The 21,015-nt window shown below is 38.6% G+C and overlaps 1 protein-coding gene across 2 annotated transcripts; it reads right to left on the bottom strand.

Annotated features, from left to right (window-relative positions):
- Positions 1-1,419: 1,419 nt before the first annotated feature.
- Positions 1,420-15,806, bottom strand: SLC30A6 (solute carrier family 30 member 6). 2 transcript variants are annotated; one of them, XM_048937721.1, is made up of 14 exons: positions 15,701-15,806; positions 14,815-14,901; positions 13,914-13,998; positions 12,974-13,016; positions 12,111-12,176; positions 11,603-11,683; positions 10,385-10,420; positions 9,245-9,339; positions 8,389-8,437; positions 7,417-7,536; positions 7,046-7,148; positions 6,728-6,775; positions 6,077-6,145; positions 1,420-4,518 (listed from the first exon to the last, which is right to left on the bottom strand). In XM_048937721.1, exons 1-14 carry the CDS (start codon positions 15,701-15,703, stop codon positions 4,021-4,023), a joined length of 1,383 nt encoding a protein of 460 aa, XP_048793678.1. In that variant the 5' UTR covers positions 15,704-15,806; the 3' UTR covers positions 1,420-4,020. The 2 variants fall into 2 exon arrangements, with proteins under 2 accessions (XP_048793678.1, XP_048793679.1); XM_048937722.1 differs by lacking the exon at positions 15,701-15,806 and adding an exon at positions 15,209-15,545.
- Positions 15,807-21,015: the final 5,209 nt, after the last annotated feature.

Raw genomic sequence — 21,015 nt, 5'->3', positions numbered from 1 at the left:
ACAAATAGCCATCTTCCATAACCAGAATACACTGAGCAGTGTAAGTTACCAAAACAGAGAACAGCAGAGCTGTATACAGAAAACTGAGACAAGAGTTTGTGTTCTTACGTACTTCATGCTTTGAAAAATTCATGATGCATGTGCAATGCACACTGCTACTCTGGTTCTTCAAGAATGCGAAGGTTAACCTAAAACGGACCTCATTAAGAAACGTGGGACCAGGGGGCTGTTGTAACTGGAGAAAGCCTAGGTTGTTTTTTTTTAAATCTATTACAGGGAGTTGACACAGCATTATAATTATGCAGTTTAAAGCAAGTGTCCCTGTGTATGCCATTCTCTGAAGCTCACTTGGTTCAAAGAAATGACACAGAGGTTGCTGTAATAAGATTCAGTGGTTCTAACACACAGAGGGATGATTTTCTTTCTTCTCTAACTACATGTGAGGCCCAGAAAGGGTTTCCTTCAAGAGGCACACAGCTGTCATTTTTAGAAGAGGAGGGAAAATTAAACATCCTGGCAACTTAAATGACCTGTCATTCATTAGAAAACCGCTGATGGAAAATGTACTTCAGCCCAGCAGCCACGTGACTATGGATCTAAAGCTCCAAAAATTGTCAGTAAAGATGTGATACAAGATGGGTCCTCACTGCTTCTATGCCAAAGCAGAACAAGCAGGTAGGAGACAGTCTGTACCAACTCGAGTCTGGTAAAATGGCAGGGAAGGTACAAGTGACAAGACCAGGACTGGCAGTGCAGTATGGGTATAATCAGTTCAGAATTCAGAGCCCAGCTTTATGGTGAAGTTCATTTCCCTGGATGGTTTCTCCTTCCCTGTCTGATGGCTGCACCAGAGGAGAGAAACCACCAGGAAAGACTTTAAGTAATCTTAAAACTAAAGAAATCAGCGAAGGACTTTCCCTTGAATAAGGTTAGCCACACTTCTGTCAAGTAAAAAATGAATCCACAATTCCTGGGAAGCTGTCACTGCCTTGTCACAGTCCCCCTCAAGGTGTATGAAGTTATTAACAAGGGAGAAGGGAACAAACTGAAGAGTCAGAGCTCAACAGGTTTTAAGCTTGGGTTTACACTAGTTGTGTGCTGTAACACGAGCTTTAACTCCTTTTATAAGTGCAAGAAAAGTAATGATGCACAATCCTCATTCTTCAGCACTTGCTGCATTTAGCTACAAGTGAAGTGATCCTAAGCATACACAGCAAGAACTGGCTAAGGGAGTAACAATGCAGATTGTTCTCTAGGCAGAAGTGATGGCAAGAGTGGGCACCAGTCCTCTTCTTCCTCTTGCTGAAGTAGCAATCCTATCGCCAGGAATGAAGGCAAAAGAAATTAGCAGTTCATAGCCACATCCCACGTAATTGTTTTGATTGTGAGCACCTAGCAACAAATAAATAAAATACAATTAGAAAAGATAAGGTGCAGTAAAAATGCTTTTGGTAGAAATATTACAAGGACCAATCTACATTGGCAGTAGGCCCAGCAAAAATTACAGTTCAATGTGTAGATGGGTGCCACTTCAGAGTATATCCCATAAACTACATCTATTTCTCTAAGTGAAAGATAACTACAACATTCTGCACACAAATTACCATTTTTTTCCTTGTCATTCATGGATGACACTGATTTTATTTTCCTCTTATAAAAGGAGACATTTTACTCTCTGTTGATTTAACAAATATTTTGAATTATATTCATTACAATAAAGCAGCTAAAAAGCTGTTCTAATCTCTAAAAGAACCTTTATCATCTGCACATGTGAGATATATGTATATATAAACAATCACTCCAAAAATAATTTTGTTCAAGTGATTATATTGCACTCAGAATTCTGGAATTCCATTCTGCCTTCGCATTTTAAATCAAAGATCAGCTTCATTTTTTATTTATTTTTTAATAAAATGAAGCTTTAACTTTCTACTAAAAACAAGTAGGCATGCAACCAATATAATACAATATATTTCAAATGTCACCAAAATGGAAAAGTTGCTTATGAAACTGGAGTAAGGAACAATTCTGCGATAGGCCACGTGAGAGTAGTAAATGTAAACATCCTGCTGGCACTACGCTGTTGCAGGTGGTGCAGAGTGCAGCCCAGTTCAGCACCCAGGAGGTACAGGAATTCTGTTGAAGCATTCTGTACTTCTGTGAGTCTCCATGCAGCAACGGCACGTCCAATGGACTACGCATGAACACAGGGCAATGAGAGGATGGTGGTTACAGAGCTAACGCCGACCTTGGAGCGCCACGATTTTGAAATGATGTTTTCTTGATGGTTACGTATACAAAGACAGCAGTGAAACTATTATTGTTGCTGCAAATTAAGTACAGAGTTAGATCCCCCGTGTGTAACTTACATTACTGTATGCCAGTGGCAGTCTGGACACTAACTTCAGCCTACAAAATCCCAGCAAGGGGCCTCTGTGCAGAATGTCACCTTGCTTTGTTCACAGGGGTGACGCCCTTCTCCACGCGTCAGAGGCAGCAGATGAAACACAGATGAAAAAAAGGAAAAATCCTCAGCCAACGTTGAGGCCACAGATGTTGAAAATTCAAATGAAGGCAGCTGATTCTTAACTCAGCTCAACAGGAGAACAAGATCTTGCTCTCTATCAAACTCATTAGCTTCAGGTAACAAACATCATTACACTTGGAGTCCCTGAGATACTACAGCTCTCTACCTGGGACAAATGGAGAGACTTAGATACACAATAACGACGTGCAAGCCAAGAAACAGCACCCTGAGTTGCAAGTGAAACAATAGGAATGGGCAACCCGTTCCTGAACAGCCAAGAGATGCAGAAGAAAATGCAAAGGAGGTACTGGCTGGGGAATTAAAAGATGCGTATTGCAAGGGAGGACAGAAAAATAAAGAAAGCTGACTTTTTTCTACAAAGCCTTTCCCTATTACCATCAGAGCAGAGCAGAAAAAACAAGCAGAGGGAAAATCTTTCTGAGAAAGGCCGTGAAGAAATAGGGCCTTCTATATGCACAGGAGAACAATAATGCAAAAGCAGAGACAGTTAGGCAGTCTTGTTTCCAGTGTGCCACGAATGTTGAGCACTCCAGCACGGACTGTAAGAACTGACAGTATTCTGGACACAAACTTAGGCAGAGAAGTACGTAATCTTTCTCTCCTAAAACTACAGGAAAAATACAAAGAGGCAAAATACAAAGTCACAATCAAATCAGCGAATACTTTCCATAGTGAAAAATGAAATACTGGCTTCAGAAACAAAACAGACATCTGTTCTGTATCTTTAAGCAGGGTTAACTGTAAAAAAGAGGTGCTTCTAAAATCTTAAGTTTGAAATCCTTTATTTCCCAGTATATTGCTTATTCCAAAATTAAATAAAAAAGAAATATCAGAGATGGATGTGGAAAACTTACAGCTAGAAAATGGTTGCTGAGCCATCAGAATTTCTATAAAGGCATCAACAAAAGTGTTAAAAACAGCGTCTCGTAAAATTAATTAGAATCTGAAATGCCAGATTGTCCTTACAATGGCCACAATATGAGAACTGATGGACTTCTGCAACCCTGGAAAAACTAATTGTGACTTTGCCAAAACGTGGCTTAATATAGCAATCAAAACATCCTCAAAAACAGTCCTGCACATCTGCGGTTTCCTTTTCTCTCAACCATTCAGCACTCAGTAAGTTGCTCTCATTAGTTAAAAACATTACTTTGTCACAAATTTACTTTCTTAGGTAGTTGTGCTGTAATCTTGATACATTCTTGGGGAAAAAAGGAGAGTGAGTAGAAAGCTGAATAAAAGTAGACACTATAAAAACTACCTGCAGAGTATCATAAGTCTGGAAAACATTTGTGGCATTACGCAGGCTACTGTTAACATAAAGGAAAAAAAGCAATTTAACCATTTCACAAATATGAACAATGCACTTGTTCCCAGCCATTCAGAATGCTTTGACATTCCAAATGTTCATAAAAATTGGGTAATAAAATAATTAAGTCAATACCCTTAAGTACAATAAATAATGCTGTTTATTATGGTCGGGATTGACCACGAGTGTTTGTTCCATATCTGCTTGGGACATTTGTAAACCCAGTTCTGAATCCTTGAGTTGCTCCCACTCCCGGTATTCCAAATCCTTGATTGAGTGCACTGCTGTAAGGTGTGGGTCCATGATTAAGGCCTAATCCATAGGGCCTTGTTTGAGCGTTTAAAAGGATAACTGGATTCACGTTTTTGCCTGGTGTATTGAAAGAAAATTCCGGTGGCGGGCTGCTGGGCTTTGCTGGAGTAGATGTAATAGGGTTCAAGTTGTCAGCAGCTTTCAAAGACGGCATCGTAATAACATGGTGATCCGAAAGGTTCAGCATGTTGTTTGCTATAGGCACAGATGATAAGGTAGGTCTGATCCAGTCATCTTTGAAAATCTGAACAGTCAAGGTTGAGACCAATGTGTATAATCTGTTAGTGACATGGGCAAGTACCATTTGCTCATTCGCATCTCTTCGAATTCGGACATGTACTGATCCAGCCTAAAAAAATGATAAGAGTAAGTTGGCTGATAACTAGCACCTTCATAAGGTTCTCCACATGCATTCGAGAAGAAGCAAAGTTATCCTGCAGAGAATCACACAAAGACCTTTCTCAGTGGAGATTATTAACTAAACTGGGAAGCATATCCAAGAATTCCATTACTGGAACAGATTTTGATCTTTGCTAATGTGTCGACCTCACGAACAACATCAAGATCATTATTCAGGAAGAGTTGAGTCTTCAAACTGAACTATAAAATACAACATGTGATGGCATGAAAACAAAAGGAAACAACAAAAAAGGCCCAAGCAAAGAAGCAAGCACAGACAAATTTCAATTTCACACTCAAGAATCACAGAATTGTAGGGGTTGGAAGGGACCTCCAGAGATCATCGAGTCCAACCCCCCTGCCAAAGCAGGTTCCCTACACCAAGTCGCACAGGTAGGCATCCAGGCAGGTCTTGAACATCTAAAGAGAAGGAGATTCCACCATCTCCCTGGGCAGCCTGTTCCAGTGCTCCGTCACCTCACTGTAAAGAAGTTCTTGCGCACATTCGTGCGGAACTTCCTACACTGCAGAAAGAAAATGTATCACCGCTAGGCTGCTGGAGCAGACAGAAGGCAAAGTCAACAGAGTGCACGGCAGATGCTAAGAATGAAACCACTAGCAAGAATGAAGGAAAGACACTGCCCCTCAGGGAACTCAGACCGACTTTCTCCTTAAAGCATAAGTGTCTGTGAGCTATCCCTGCCTACCTCTCAGTAATGCTGCATTGCTCACCTAGAACTACTGATGGAAAAGTACACAAAATGAACCCCCCACATCCTTCTTTGCATAATAAAAAATGCTTCGCAGCCTCTGCTAATTTAGGGTATTTTTATGTCAGATGGAGCAGTTGAGAGCGTACCCAGGTCTCTGGAAGTTTCTACTGCAATCTGGAAGGTGCCAGTAGAAAATGTACAAGCAAAGGTCTAACCAAGTCTTTCTTCTCCTTCCAAAAAGTAGCTTAATGGAACAATAAAGTAGAAATAATAAAAAGAAATCTAACAGTTCTAATTTTCTGACTGTCACATCATCAATTCAAGAACTACTGAGTTGTTTGTGATCATTCTAGATCACTAAAAAGGCCTTCTATCTTTCAGTAGAATATCAGTGTACATCTGTAGTTGCATTGCACTTTTTTTTCTGTTATGTATAAATGCTGAAAATACTGCAGGTCTTTTGTGCATACAGGTCCATAGGTTTTTTCTCTTCATAGAGAGGTTTTACACTAACACGTTTTGAAAAATGTCTTTACTATTGTGTGGAATGCCAAAATACAGGATAAGGTCTGAAATGCTCTAATTCAGAGCTGCTACATACATGAATAGAATTAACCAATAACAACGCTTTAAAAAACATAAGGTGGGAGAAAATAAGATTTTTTTTTTTAATAAATCACAGAAAAAGACTGAGCACTGACTCAATGCATTTGTTTTCTTTCTTCTTTAAAAGAAGTATCTTACTCCTTTTATTTAAATACACTTTTTTTTAAAGACGACGAAGACATTACTTACCAAAGTGCCAAAACCTAATGTCCAGAAATGCTCATTTCGAACTTCCAAGACACCATCCAAAGTTGAAACCTAATTTTCCACAAATACCCAAAAATGTGAGAAGTTAGAAAAGTTCAGATCTTCTTAGAATATTTAGAATTTTTATTCACACTGCTGAACACCAACATTTTCATTAACGAAACAACAGCTTCCAGAACACAAAATGGAACAGATCTGTTAATTGTAACATAAATATTTATCTACCACTTTCTCTAAACATCCAAATCCATCAGAAAAGTGGATAGAAGTACCTCAGGTTAAAGTAGCTCTCACTGTGAAACTGAAACATCATCTAAATTTGATATGCTGCCTGTAAACAGCATTCTTTACTCCTCTTTCCCTCAACTTACATTGGTAAGCCTCTTCCACAGTAGGTTAAAACTTAGAAGAATCAACTGACCAACAACACACACCGCTAGAAAAGGTATGTGCCAGATACCTCTGTGACACTACTTGTCTTAGATAATAAACTCCACATTTTCTACATTGAAAAAAAAAATTAAGAAATATCTGAGGGATCATCTTGGATCAGTCATAAAAACTCTTCATACTCCCGAACACTTACTTAACACTGGCTGTGCACTACATGTCATGTATTATACACTGACTTACCTCTCTAAGAAGTTTATCCAACTGGCCAAACACATGTGGTGGGGTTGTCTTGAAAAGAAAAATAAAAAGTCACACTAAAGATTAACTGGCTCTGATTAAATAACAGAGCCTTTAAGACCAGTTTACCTACACAAGCCCAAGGACATGACACAACGCGTTCTTATTACTTCATGCTGAACGCTTTTACTGTCTTTACAATTCCTCTGGCCCCTTATCAAACATTCCTCTTGGATCATTTCCCATTTACAACCTTAAAACAGATAAGGACGTTTAACAAAACTGAAATCCTCCCAAAACAGTTTTGCAATAGTGCCTTACCTGGAGCAGTACTTTCCCACTGTAGACACTCATGGGGTACATTGTACCAAATGTCATCAAAGCTATTGCTATAGCTGACGCTGTGTCTACAGCATAGTAATTGCTGAAGAAAAACAGTAAGGGAAAAAAGGGAGTGCTATTATTGAAAGGCATGAGGACTTTAAAAGAATGAAAAAAAAAATCAGATGAAACTACATACTAATTGAGAAGATCTTAACTATGTATCTTTGAGAAATGGCAAACACATTAATGCAACTGCAAATTCATTCACACATAATGCAGCTTTTGATAAGAACACTCTTTGCATGTAAGAAAAAGCAACTCCCCACAGAATGGATATAAAATGAACTTCATTGAACAACTATACATACTTGATTTCAATGAGCATATATGTAATGCAAAGAGCTAGAGCTCCAGCAATATCAATCAAGACGAAAGGGTTCATCCGTGGTAGAAAGATGCTACTCAGTCCTGGGATGATTCCACAAATACTGAAACAAAAGCAAACAAGCAGTTGTTAGCTAGTTGTTCATTACTACTTCCAAACCACAAAAACCATAAGAGTTAGACCCACTACTCTAGAATGCGACACCCTGCAGTCACAGCAAATGATACCCTCCGAGAACCCTAAAAGCCCTTCTAACTCTGCTCATACTTAACATTTTACAACAGTTTCGGATTCATATTTTCACATCAACAGCATAAGTACTCAAAAAGGTACGTATAACTAAAAGTAAACACTTCTAATATCTGCCAAAAGTATTTGAAAATGATTATGTCTTGCTTTCAGATAAGAGTACAGCAGGAGAGTTAAAAGCTAAGATGAATAAGAAACTTTGAATCAGTGCCTGGAAGACGCAGGCTCTCTAGTTTTCTGCTGGATAGGTGAGGAGATTCCATAGCCAGCTTCACATATTACACTTAAACTGCAATCATCCCAGCTGCTTGCTTGTTATACAGAGTAAAAAAAAAAATAAAAAAAATCACTCTAAGATATATTGACCAGATAGGTAACAGCTGTTGAGAAATGCAGTCAGATCTGTACCAAGCAAAGCTAGTTTACCCCACCCCTTCCAAGGAGAATTATATACAATGCACTGAATGCATTCAAAAGGAAGGTTATACAGAAAGATGTATTCCTATGAGATTGACACATCTTGGAAATATGAGAGATGATGCTTTGGCTGGAGTCCATAAGTCGGATCAATAGATAGCGCTGCTTAAAAACCTCTAAAATGCAACAGCTCTTGTCTCAACATCTTTCAAAATTGCTATTATGCACAAAAAACAACACTGCCACCCAGAAGTTAACTGCTAAAAAAAAAAACAAACCAGAGCTTTACCTTCTACTGAGATCTGCAACGTGCTCCTGAAGCCAACTTGTGCTTGCAGCTTCAAAAGAAAGTTAATAAAATGACTACAAGTAAAGCAAACCATTTAAGAAAATACTTCAAGTTTTATTTCAGGGGCAGAACCTATTACACTGTGAATAAACAAATGCACCTCAGCAGAATGGCTGTCATATTAACAATACAAAGCCTGGCCTTTCTAGGCAGTAAGTAAAATGCTTGTTTCATATAACAACCTGAACTGACTAAATACAAATATAATTTCAGGTTATGTTCAACATAGTTATCTCTACCTCACATAAAGTATAATGCATATATAGTAATTATAATTACACAATTTACACAAAATTACATTCACTGAAATGAAGCATTGTGTATGACAAAATATATAGAACAGCACAGAAGGAACAACTTCTCCCACTTGACCAGCATTCAAAACACTCAGTGTCTCAGCAGCTAGTGAGACTGTTTGCAAGATTATTTTATAGTGGAAAAGTGGGAGGTAAAAGCACTGTTAGGGAGAAATTATTGCATTCATTTATTTTCCATCCATGAATAAACCAACGAAATGTTTTTAAAGTAAAATTTGAAATATGACCTTGAATTTAGAAGATAAAAAATAAAGGGTACTTCAGCATTATGGTGACACTCAGTTTTCAGCAACAACTACCTAGAAATTCTGAGAGCCACATAAGCAAACCAGCGATGAAATCTGGAATGCAATCCTAAACTGCATTAAGCTCAGAAGTAATAGTAACATAAACCAGATAGTTAAGAAAGTTTACCAGACCATCATAAAAAAGGAACATTAAAACCTTTTCTTAATTCTTAGTATATTTTAATCACATACCTTCAGAGACATAAGCAAAAGGCTTATTCCTCACAGAAAGCATTGTAAATAAGTTGAAAAAAAGAGCCACAAAAGTACCAACTAGTAGTCGTCCCCTAGGGAGAGAAAAAAAAGAGGATAGCTATTTCATATTATCAACAACATGCATGACACCAAGCTGTAATTACTGCTAACAGTGCCATACCCACATCTCTTAGCAGCTTTCACTGAAATCAAAAGTGAAAGTAAGATAAATTACCATGCTGTCTAATAGCTGACAGCATACTAGTATTCCAGGGGGGAAAAATGAAATCTCCAAATATCATGCATTATCACATCACACTGAACACGATGTTCATCATGTTGAGTACCTGACTGCACAGGTGTGTATGTACACATGCACATACACACAAACACGTATACCTTACCTGCAGTTGTATATTTACACACACAGTCCTTTGAAGTTCAATAAATATACTGTCCCTTTAGCAGAAATAATATTTGTTTTCCTACAGAAAGGGCACAAGGCCCCTACTCTTTACTAGAACTACTATTTCACCACATCTTCCACCCCTTCTTTTCCCTTTCCCATGTTCTTTGCAGTCATCATCATCATCATCTTTGTAATAAATCCAGTTCCCTAATGATTACAGCATCTTTCCCTTCAACATACCAGGCCTCCTAATGCATGATTTAGCAAGAGGCAGCAGATACTACAACACTTTGCAAACTATGAATGCACTGAGAGGCCAGTCAGCAGGCCTGCATGCTCACAGAGAACCTTTCCTACAGCGTGAGCACTAACCTGTGCTTTTTCTGCATCCAGCCTCCAAATGTCAAAAAGAAAACCCACATTAACTGCCTACCTCTAAAATTTTGTAAAATTATAGGAGACAAAGAACAATTGATAGCAAATGCCTAATGTCTTCCCTTAAATGAGGTCTGGGGGAGGCGAGGAGCCAGGATGCACCCCTTCCAGTCACTCAGATTCACTGCATGTACCTGAGCTCCTCCTGGGTTGGCCCTGCCTTCCTACCAGGTGCTCAAGCACTGGTTCAGGTCATGACTCAGCACTTCCACTACAACATGCTAGACTAAGAAATAGGAATACAAAGGGAAAATGAAAAAGCTCTCATTTCATATATCAACATAATTTCTTACGTGTGTATCTCAGGCTGTTCCAGAAATCGCTCTGCACTGCAAAGACAATGGAAAATTTGAGTTACATTATACAATAAAGACTTCACAACTGAAGTATACTTATGTTCTGAAAAAATAGCTGCCATCCATACACAAAACTAACAGATATAATATTGGGGAAAACGAATTACTTAAGTAAGCACATCTGTTTTTGAAATTATGAAAATATGTATCACTAAGACGAAGCAGGATAAATTTTCCAATTATTTCCACACTATGCCCGGTACACAACAGCTATCATAGGTACTGTCTACACATTAAAAAGATGCCTGTAAATGAACATGTCAGAAAGTACTGCTACTCTCTACACTGTTACTGCAGGTAATCAGAACAAAGAGTTTGAAATCCCTGACTTACAGCTTCTCACTAAGGTCAAACTAAGCAGAGGTTGGATTCTGTGGTGGGGATACAAAGTTGTTGTGTTTTTACCCACCAGTAAGATAAGAAACAACCTTCAGCTGTAACAAAGAAAAACCTAGGATGAGTTTAGAGAATTTCCTAAAGCCAGTGCCAGAAAAGTTGGAGGCTTTCATGGTGTCTCATTATTAAAATCCATTCCAGTGTATTCTGAGACAAAAGATCAACTAATATTGTAACATTTCTACATTGTTGATACACACCTTGATAGAGGAAATAAAACCTTCCAAAAGGGAAAAGGAAGATAAGTTGCCTCCATTCTAGGTGTTAACAAAAGCCTTTTCATTTTTTAAGAATTAAATAATTTTTGATGCTAAACACCTGAAACACCACCTACACCTGGAACCTCTTGTACTTCAAATTAAAGCTAAAGCAAATTTTGTGGGACTGATGAAATTGCTAGCTTAAACATTCAGATCCTTAACACATTAAGAAGTTGCTTCACTTCACGGTGCAACTTACAGAAAAAAAGTTTTCTTCAGTAATTAGCTTAATAAGTCAAGATGCACAGGGAGACACATTACATCAAATTCCTAACAGTGCTTGGAAAATATCATTCCTAAAAACACCATCTTTTCCTTGACAGTTGTTAAATTCCAATTATCAATTCCTATCATTTCATTTAAAGTTCCCATGCAGGTTTATCAATATTTTTTTCTATAATTTATCACTACAGATAGCACTGGTAGAATGCATATGCATTCTCAACGTGGACTATCTTCTTATGCAAGAAAAATCAAAGAAAAACATGCAGATCCCTACCTTTCTTTCAGTATAAAAAGAGCACCAAGCTGCGCCAGAACCGTAGAAGCAAATACAGCTAGAACTTCAAACCTCTCAAACCTGAAATTTACGAATTAAGTTACAGAACTTTCAACAATTCTCTGAATGCATTGCAGTCTGTAGAGAAGCAATGGAATGGACCTACTATTTCTAATTCTTTCAAGTGGAAAGAGAGGAGGAGGAGGAGAAACCGGAAATTCACGACATAACAATTTTTAATTAAGCCCGAATTCCAATTACCACAAACAAGCCTTTGTTTCTGACAGAAGACAGACTACAATTTCCAGCTTAAAATTACACATTTCTTAGTTCTTTTTGCTGTTTCTTCCCTTTCCTTTTCCTCCTGCATACTGTGCCTGTTCTTCAGAGAACCAGTCTTTACACGTATCAGTTCTCTGTGGTGGCTGTTACAGAACATAAGCAAGGATATCCAACAACGAATCAAATGCTGTATTATCAAACACTGAATCTTGTTAACAGTACTCACCCAAATGAATAGACTGGACTGGGTTTCTTCACCATTACCCAGTAGCTTATTAGACATGTTATCAAACTGAAGAAGAAAAAAAAGGGGAGAATTAGAATGTAATAAACAAGTATGGCCTTCACAAACTCCAAAGTAGACACACATACACTTCAGCCATCAGAACTGAATTATCAAATGTAACGGTTTACCATGAACTCAACCCTTTCATCTCCATCCCAGTGACGTTTCCACTGCATCCAGAAAAGACTGTTTGGAAACAGAAGGGATGTTGCAAAGACATCTAAGCTGTCCCCAGAAAATGGACAGCAGAGAACATTAGCAAACTGGCAGCCAGTCTAAGTCCTTATATCAGGAGACTGCCAATGTCATACTGACAACATGCTGTGCTTTCGAAGGCTACCATCAACATCCAATGCAGCACATCACTCAGCCTAAATCAAGTTTGTCACAACCCCAAACGTAATGCATTTTTCACTGACATCTTGATAAGCACAAATAGTGTTTATTTTGCATGCAAACTGAGTTTCTCTGAAGGGATACCAGAGGCAACGTGAGGTCAGACCTAAATCTATCTAGCAGGGAAAGGTATTTTGAGAAAATCTTCTTTATATTGTCTGATATCACACTTACAAATGAAGAGTACAAAGCAAAAGCCTATGAAATTAACACAGGAATCTGATCGTTGTCACACAGCCATAGCGTTCCTCATCTATTTATTGTGATGTACAATTTTACATTCATTTAAACTATCTTTAAACCAGCTGGTGTTCCACCACTGATATGCGTTCATAAAAACATTTTCTATGTACATAAATAAACAAAACCAGGCACAAATAAACTAAGATTAAGCGGGAAAAACTCACCTGAAAAGATCAAAGATTGTCAAATACGTGTAAGCAGTTAAAGCTGTAAAAAAAGCAAATATTTTAAACTTATAATTTTTCAGTCACTTGTATTCTTCTGCTAAATCCATCCACTGCATCTCTATGCCATTTTCTATCTAAACAAATCATCCCTGCTGATACTGCAGAGTACTCTCTTTTTGTGCATGTAATACGAATGTTTTGAAAGCACAAGCATCTCTCACCCCATGAACAGGTTGATTTTGACAATCCAAATTCTACTAAATGCCCAGCTACAGAAAGTATTCAGCTACCAGGAATAAATAGTTGTGACTAAGGTCTTAAACACGGGGAAATTGGGAGACCTTCTTGTAACACATTTCACCAAAGCAAGAAATCTCTTACATACAATACTGCAGGAAAAAGGTTCACTAGTTTTGCTTCTCTAACTCATCTAAAATAGCAAGAAAACTTATGTTACAAACTGAAAATATGGGGCATTCTACTTTCAGTACTGCTGATAGGGAGCATCTTGGAGCCCCTGTACAAGAACAGGAAAAATACAAAACATTAAAAAGAGGCACTCCTGAAATTAGAGAATGTTTTTGCCACACTACAGCTGCCTTCAACCAACTGCAAATGAGGATATCTCTGTGTTGCTAGTGTTACTTCTATAAGGAACAGCTTTGAGGACTAGTTTAGAATTCTGTTTTTTCAGTCTTATAGACAGAGGATGCTACATAGAAAAAAACAACAAGAAGTCTGGAAATCCTTGCACACCTCTCTGCAAGAAATGCTTCCACAACGACCATGGCAAATGAAAAGGAGGCACCTTCCAACCTGGCTTCTCAGTCACCCAACTCCAATATGCGCAGAGCTTTGATTTATAGTACTCTGGAACTTCGTGTGTGCAGAAACACAGTGTAGCTGTTAGAAGCTTCATTGCAAGAGAGCCACCTACCTATGCTGTTTGTAGAGCTGCACCACATTAGCAGGAAGCCAATACATATTAAATTTATAGCACCAAACAGCAGGATCTTCCAGGACTGTTGAGGAGAATAAACGTGTAAATTTTCAGAAGATGTAAAATACAAGACAAAAATACACCTATGCTGTTTAAAAAAAGAAAAACAAGAACACAATACTGCAGCACTTCATCATGCAAGCAGAACTCTCTCTGTTTCTCCCACAAACATACAACTCACTTTAGGGCAAAAATCTCATATTTTAGTTTAATTTTACAGATTGTTCCCAATCTCATTTCCAAACAGCATTACGTATTACATTTTTTTTTAATCTGAAAAAACACCCCTCCATAGCACGTGCATCTAATTGTAGCACATTCTACATGATTTTTCAAGACAGAATTACGACACCTTCCTGTTTCCTGCCCTCAGTTCTGACAGAGAAATACAGACAAAAGACCTAAGCAGGTTCCATTCTCTATGCTACAACTTTGGTCCCAAGAACACCTGTGCAGCTTCAACTCACAGTTCTACCTAATGCATTAAACATAAGCACAGTTCTGGGGAAAATTAATTATCAGGGACAGACTCCAACTTCACAGAAAGTTCAACTCAATTTAAAAACAGAAAAGCATCCTTACTATTCATAGCACTAATAATAATGCAGTATCTGTACACTCTGGCATACAAACGTATTTATAGCAGACAGTGTTACTGTGATAATCTTAATATCTGATGCATAAGCTCCACGTGAAACTAAATTCAAAAAATAATCACTTCTTTTTAAAAGTACAGTTATGTTTTTAATATATTTTCCATAATTTGCTGAAATTAATAGTGTATCTCAATTTACCACAGCAAACATATTTATTATTTATTTTCAAAAGAAATACTCACCCTTCTATCTGCTGCAACCAGCCTAAATTCATGTGTTAACTTTCCAACCAATGACCTCTGTGATTTGCGGAACAGGTGTATTGTCCCCTTAAGAAAGGTAAAGTTTAATTAAATATTTTACCCAAACCCCAGTTTAAATTAAAACAAACAAACAACAAACAAACACCAAGCCTTCACATATAAACTATTTCCATAATAAAAGCTCACTCCAATTCGTTGATATAATTGACATTAAATTGAACAGTGCCTCTCAGCAGCAATTTTATTTATAACAATACACGTCCTGTTACTACAAAACGATGACTGACTTCACGTGGACACAAACCAGAATTCACGACAGAGGGGTGCTTCTAAGCTGGTTATCTAACCAGACTCAATCGGTTTACAGACACACCTGTCAACAAAGCTGTATTTCACGCTGCTCTCAGTATCTGCAGGCACACCCACGTTTTCTTCGGTACCACGAGTATCAAGCAGCATCACAGACTGCAAACGCACGTTCCCCGGGGCAAAAGCCCAGCACTTACTGCGCTCTCTCCATGCAAATCATTACCGAGCCCTCCCCAGGACGCCAAGGACCGCCCCCACCTGCGGCCACAGCGGCCCCGGAGAAGCCACCTGCGGCGGGGACGCCCCGGCCGGTGCCCATGGAGATCCGAGCCGACGCAGCGGGGCGGACCCGGGCGGCCACGTCACCGCGGGCCCGGCGGGGCTGCCCCGGGAGCGGGGCGGGAGAGAGGCGCCGCAAGAGGCGCTGAGAGACGACCCGCTGCGGGCTCGGAGCCGGAACCCCCCCGGCCCGCCCAGGAGCGGCGCCCCAGCCCCTTCAGCACCCCGCTCCCACCCGCGGCGCCCGTCCCGTCTCTCCCTGCCGCGTCCAGCTCACCATAGTACTCCCCGCACCGGAAAAGACGGCGCCATGCGAGGCCGGAAGAGGCGGAGGGGGCTTCCGTCGCTGTGGCAACGAGCGGACCCTTACAGGCGCGCGTGGAACCGGATGTGACGTATAATGAAAGCGCCGCCTGGGCGCGGCACGAGCTCCTCACGCGCCCCAGCCGTCAGGTCTTTTTTACCCTCGGCGCCGCTTTCGATGCGGGGAACCGCGCTCCACAGCGGCTTATGAGCGGGCGGGCAGCTTTGTTTCTCTGCCCCCCTTGTTCAATTAAATATATAATATTTAATATTATATATATAATATATAATATTATATATTATATATTATATATATAATATTAAATATTATTATAATATATATAATATTAAATATTATTATAATATATAATATTAAATATTATTTATCCAAATATATACAAAATAATAAAAATATATCTAATACACCCGGCAATATTGACAGATCATGGAGTTAAAATCACAAATTCGCGGCTCCAAAAACAGTAGGGGTAACATTGTGGACATATGGTACAAGCCACAAAAATTGTTCGGTAACTTCGGTGCTGATGCATTACCAGATTTTTTTCTTTCCCCATTGTTTTTCTTCTCCAAGCTCAGATAAGAAACACACCACACCTACTGGCAAAGCATTTTTACACATAACAGAACTAACGGCCTGCCACGATATTGCACAACCAAGGCAAGTTTGAGGTCTTTTAGAAATCACTGAGATCTGACACTGATAATGTTACATTATAAGAACATATTGCACCTACAATATACATTTGCAAAAATAAAACAAACCTTAAAAATATTTGGGTGAAACAACACACTTGGCTTGTGAGAGCGGTCCCAGCCTTCTTTAACTCCCACTGCCTTTTTCTGTTGCTACACCACAGCACCTGCAATAAATCACTTACATGAGCTGAGGTGAATTTTTGTTAAATTCCATCCTTCTGCCTTCACCACCAAGTAATATTTTCTCCGTTACCATTACACAATGAAAAATGACTTACAGAGGGTTGCATAACTCTTGCCTGTTACCAAGCCACACGTGCTCTTGCAGGAAAGATGCTGGATTTCACAGTTGATAAACTATTTGGAAACTTTCTGAAATAGCATCAGTGAAAAAAATATATATATATTTTTTTCCCCTTACATTTTCTGGCAACCCTAAGGCATTAAGACACAGAAATAAACAGATTTCCATCTGCAATGTCTGCATCTGATAATAGGCACACAGTCTTGCTATCTTGGCTAGAATGAGAGAAGATTCATTTTTTAATGAGTCTGGCACACTTAGATCAGGATATCCTGCCAAATCCACAATCTCTGTAGATCCCAATATAGCAAGTACTAGGATATTGTTTTAAGCTTCTTGGCTCTTCACTAAATTTAATTGTGCACTTTCTCTCAAAGAATCAGAGTCTGCTTGGATTTTTGTAACCTCTATGCATTTTGAAGCAAAGTAAGTTGGTGCAAATTGCTGTTTTCAGGACTGTTCACCACAACAACTACAATTAGCGTAACAGCTCTTATTTTCCACTGCGATTTAGCAAGACTAGGATAAGCGTATTTTCAGTAAATTAATGTAGGAAGCAGCCCTTGCTTACATTAGTATTAAGAACTTAAGTCCTTTAGAAACTGAGATATTTACATATTTATTGTTCCATCATCCAGTAGGCATACAACACCTGATTTTACTTATTTATTAAGGCAGTAATAATTTAATCAGATTCAGGTTTAAGAAGAAGGCTCACAGCTTTGGACATTTTATCTGAAAACAGACAATCTATCTAAACAGACAAGAACAGTAAGAAAAGGATAAACGCAACATTTTATTGTGAAGCTAATGCTATGTGACTGCTCATCATGCTGTCTTACATTGCTTATTAATAAAGTGGTCGTCAGCATTTCAGAAAACGTTCTTTAGGGAACACTGAAGCAAAAGTCCCTCAACACAACAAAAGACAAGAATAAACCCCATCCCAAACAGGAGTTATTCACTGTATTTAACAAGGTAGGGCATAGCGATTCGCCTCCATCTTTCAGTTTTGTCACTTAAATCCAGTTTTCTGAAGCCATTGACTAGCCCTTCATGAAGACATGAATAAAAATTTGAATTGTGACAAAAACAGTTTCCATATTCTCAGCCCCTTCGATAGTTATGCAAGCATTAGATCAAGTACTTCTCACTTCTAATGTGAAAAACAGAACAACCCTGCAGAACCGAGACTAGGCCTTTAGCATCCTGAAAGAATAAACCTGTATTAACCAACTATGAAGAAAGTTAATCTTCTTCAAAGCCAGTCTCTGAAACAAAACTTTTAGAAATGTTTTCTTATGAAGACAAAGTCTTACAACCAATCACCTGTTTCCAGACATCATGTCAAGAACTTACAAATCAAAAAGACGAAACTGAAGAGTACTGACAGAACCCACAGCATTTAACCAATACATTTAATTCACTGGAGGAATGTCTACCTTGTCAATTATTGCTGAACTCAGGAGGTAGTTATTGACAAAGTAAACAGTTTACACCAAGACAGTTTGCAATTTACAAGAGAAGCAGGAAGAATATGTTACACATCTCCCTGTACTTTAGATGATTCTGTCTTTGCAGGAAACTAGTTTGCTTCTGTGTCCTGTTGAATTACAGTTACAGTATTTAAAAGAAAATACTATTTTAAAATATTTTATCTATTGTTCATCTGGTCATCTCTTAGGATGAGCATGGAGACTCAAGTAGGTGAGTAAAACAACATCCTTCAACACTAACCAGCAGCTCAAGAGAGCCTGGTAACTTGGTAAATTGGTAACTGCCTCTAACAAGCACAATGACTAAGGGAAATGTTCTACTGTCTGCTTGTTACCTTCCTACCAGTTGTCAGAAGCCTCAAGAACTAAAAATACAGGAGCTTAAGACTATCACAGAATGAAGATCTGTAACCTATGCTTGCCATCTCCCACAGCTGCCACATGCAACATCACTAAAGCATTAGAATAGCTAAACTTATCTTAAGCACAACTATGTGATTATCCATGTCTTGTAGACATGCAGCAGAAGATTCTAGCACACAAATTTCACCAATTGGGTAATGAAGTCCTAAGCAGAAAGCTGCTTTCCATATCAGTTGCGAAACAGACATTTCAGTTAAATTTGCCAACATATCTGGCTTCCCTGTACTTAATTTTCACAAAATGACAGCTGTGCCAGCTAAAAGTTGCTTGTTTAGAACAGGAAAAGAGCTACCAATTTATTCTATACTGCAAAGTAAATTTAATTATCACAGGAAGTTGTATGCGTAAAAACCTGTCATTTTAATCACATTCAAAAGAATCCAACAGGGAAATCAGCATCTGCTTCTACTTAGTGCAGTGAGGACTTCCTTCCCACTTCAAATTCCATTCCAGTTATCACGTGTTACTATCACGTTTGGTATCTAAATAAGGCAAGTTGCAAGGCCATATTCAACAAAACTATTACTGTCCGGCTTTCTTTAGTACAGTTGATAAGAGGCTCTGGGGAGGATTGCTTGTTCCTAATGCAAACTCTATAATTCTGACAAAGAGAACAGGTAAGACTTGCAAGTGCATAAGTGTACTACTTTAAGCAACCCACTACCTTAGAAGACACTGCTCCTCCAGTAGGTAGAAAGAACAGGTATTTCCTGCTTAATAAGCAAAGATGCACAAAAAGTTTTAAAAAGCAGCAGTCTCATAACATTTTTGTTCCCTTCCCTCCAGTGTTTAACTTTAAGCCAGTAAAACACAAGTGCAGCAAGCTAGACAGGCTGCTTCCTAATCATCCCTAAGAAGTGGGTCAAGTCATTCATTAGCAGTGGACAGATTCATCCAGAGAGGTAAAAAAAGTCAGTTTAGAGAGTCAATGCAAATGTAACCTTTACAAACGTTAAAAGCATCCACGCTGTTGTTCTGCTTATCCTAATTCAAGATACTGTATTAGAACACAATCTGATTTTATGACATATAGAGTTGCAAAGTACTGTACAAAATATGAGAGCTCTGGGTTCCCCTCTCCCTGCTTAGTTCTTAGATTTGCTTTTATACATAGTTAATCTAGCACACAGATGAAAATCACTGAGCTGGAAATTACTCAGTGTACGTAACACACACACAGGATATGAAAACAGGATAAGTGATTAAATATCCTGAGGGGAACAGAATTATTATTAAAAGACACTCTTCAAGAAATACTGTAGATGTGTAAATGAAATTTAAAGGCAATTTATGAACCGAATGGCACTTGGTTATGGACTAAAAAAAAAATACAGCAGCTGTTGGGGCAAACAGATGAACAGAATCAAGCTCTTTTTACTGTGTTCTAGAAGTCATTCACAGAGCTTCAATTCAGCCATTACATAGAAAACAATTAAGGCAGGATAGATACCAAAAACCATTACTGTGTCACACACTCTCCAGTCCTGAACCAGTTGTTCTTTTCCTTTCTGAGGTAGCAGCTCAGGCTTCTGATCCTTTGTGCTGCTTGCTCATGGTGTTTTAGCAGATGCAATGTTCTACCTTCACATGTGAGGTACCTATCACCTCCCAACACACATCTGAAATTAATACCACTATATTCCTCAAAATTTAAGGGAGGAAAATTGAGTTTGATAACAAATACTTAGGAACCCTTACAACCACAGAAGTATTATCTCAGACTTCCCATTTGCAAAGGAACTCAAGGAAAATTTGCAAGCTTGATCAGTAGGAAGACCAGAGGCATTTGTTATCTGTTTAGCTATTTGGCACATGGTGATAAAACAGTAATACCTGTGCTTAACACTATCAAGTCTGTGACAATTACAAGTTACACTAGCCAGAAATTACAGACAAGGATACTCAAAAGAAGGCAGAATGAGGCAAAGCAAGACGTGAGATCTGACAAACTAAAATCTTCCAGCATTTCTTCTCTGGGAAGGTTATTCAGGGTAACAGAAATCACACTTCATTTATATCAGACACACATTTGATAGAGTCATACCCTTAGAAGGCTAGAAATGGTTTGGTTAGAAGGTTAGAAGTGGTTTCAAAAGGCATACTAATGTAACACAATCTTTTCTTATATTAAAATTAAAAGCAATTTTAAAAGTTAAAAGCATCCCTAGTTAAAAAAAAAAACAACGTACAAATCCCAAGTATCCTGCATGTATGCATCTCAAAAGCTTTACACAGCTTCAGCTGTCTAGTACTAAATACCATGCAGCGAACACCAAGCCATCTCTTGGTATTGCTATATTTGCACTGCATCAGTTATATTTTTTCCACACATATAAAAATACAGTCAAT

Source organism: Lagopus muta, chromosome 2 (assembly GCF_023343835.1).
Source record: "Lagopus muta isolate bLagMut1 chromosome 2, bLagMut1 primary, whole genome shotgun sequence".
Taxonomy (NCBI): Eukaryota; Metazoa; Chordata; class Aves; order Galliformes; family Phasianidae; genus Lagopus; species Lagopus muta.
This window is presented reverse-complemented; position numbering and strand designations above follow the sequence as displayed.

What these genes read in the sequence shown, in the direction of transcription:
- SLC30A6 (XM_048937721.1), bottom strand. An exon ending in AGTCCAGTCTATTCATTTGG is followed by an intron (nt 11,684 to 12,110) that starts GTGAGTACTGTT and finishes CGTAAATTTCAG; the next exon opens with GTTTGAGAGGTTTGAAGTTC. An exon ending in CATTAGGTTTTGGCACTTTG is followed by an intron (nt 4,519 to 6,076) that starts GTAAGTAATGTC and finishes TCATTTTTTTAG; the next exon opens with GCTGGATCAGTACATGTCCG.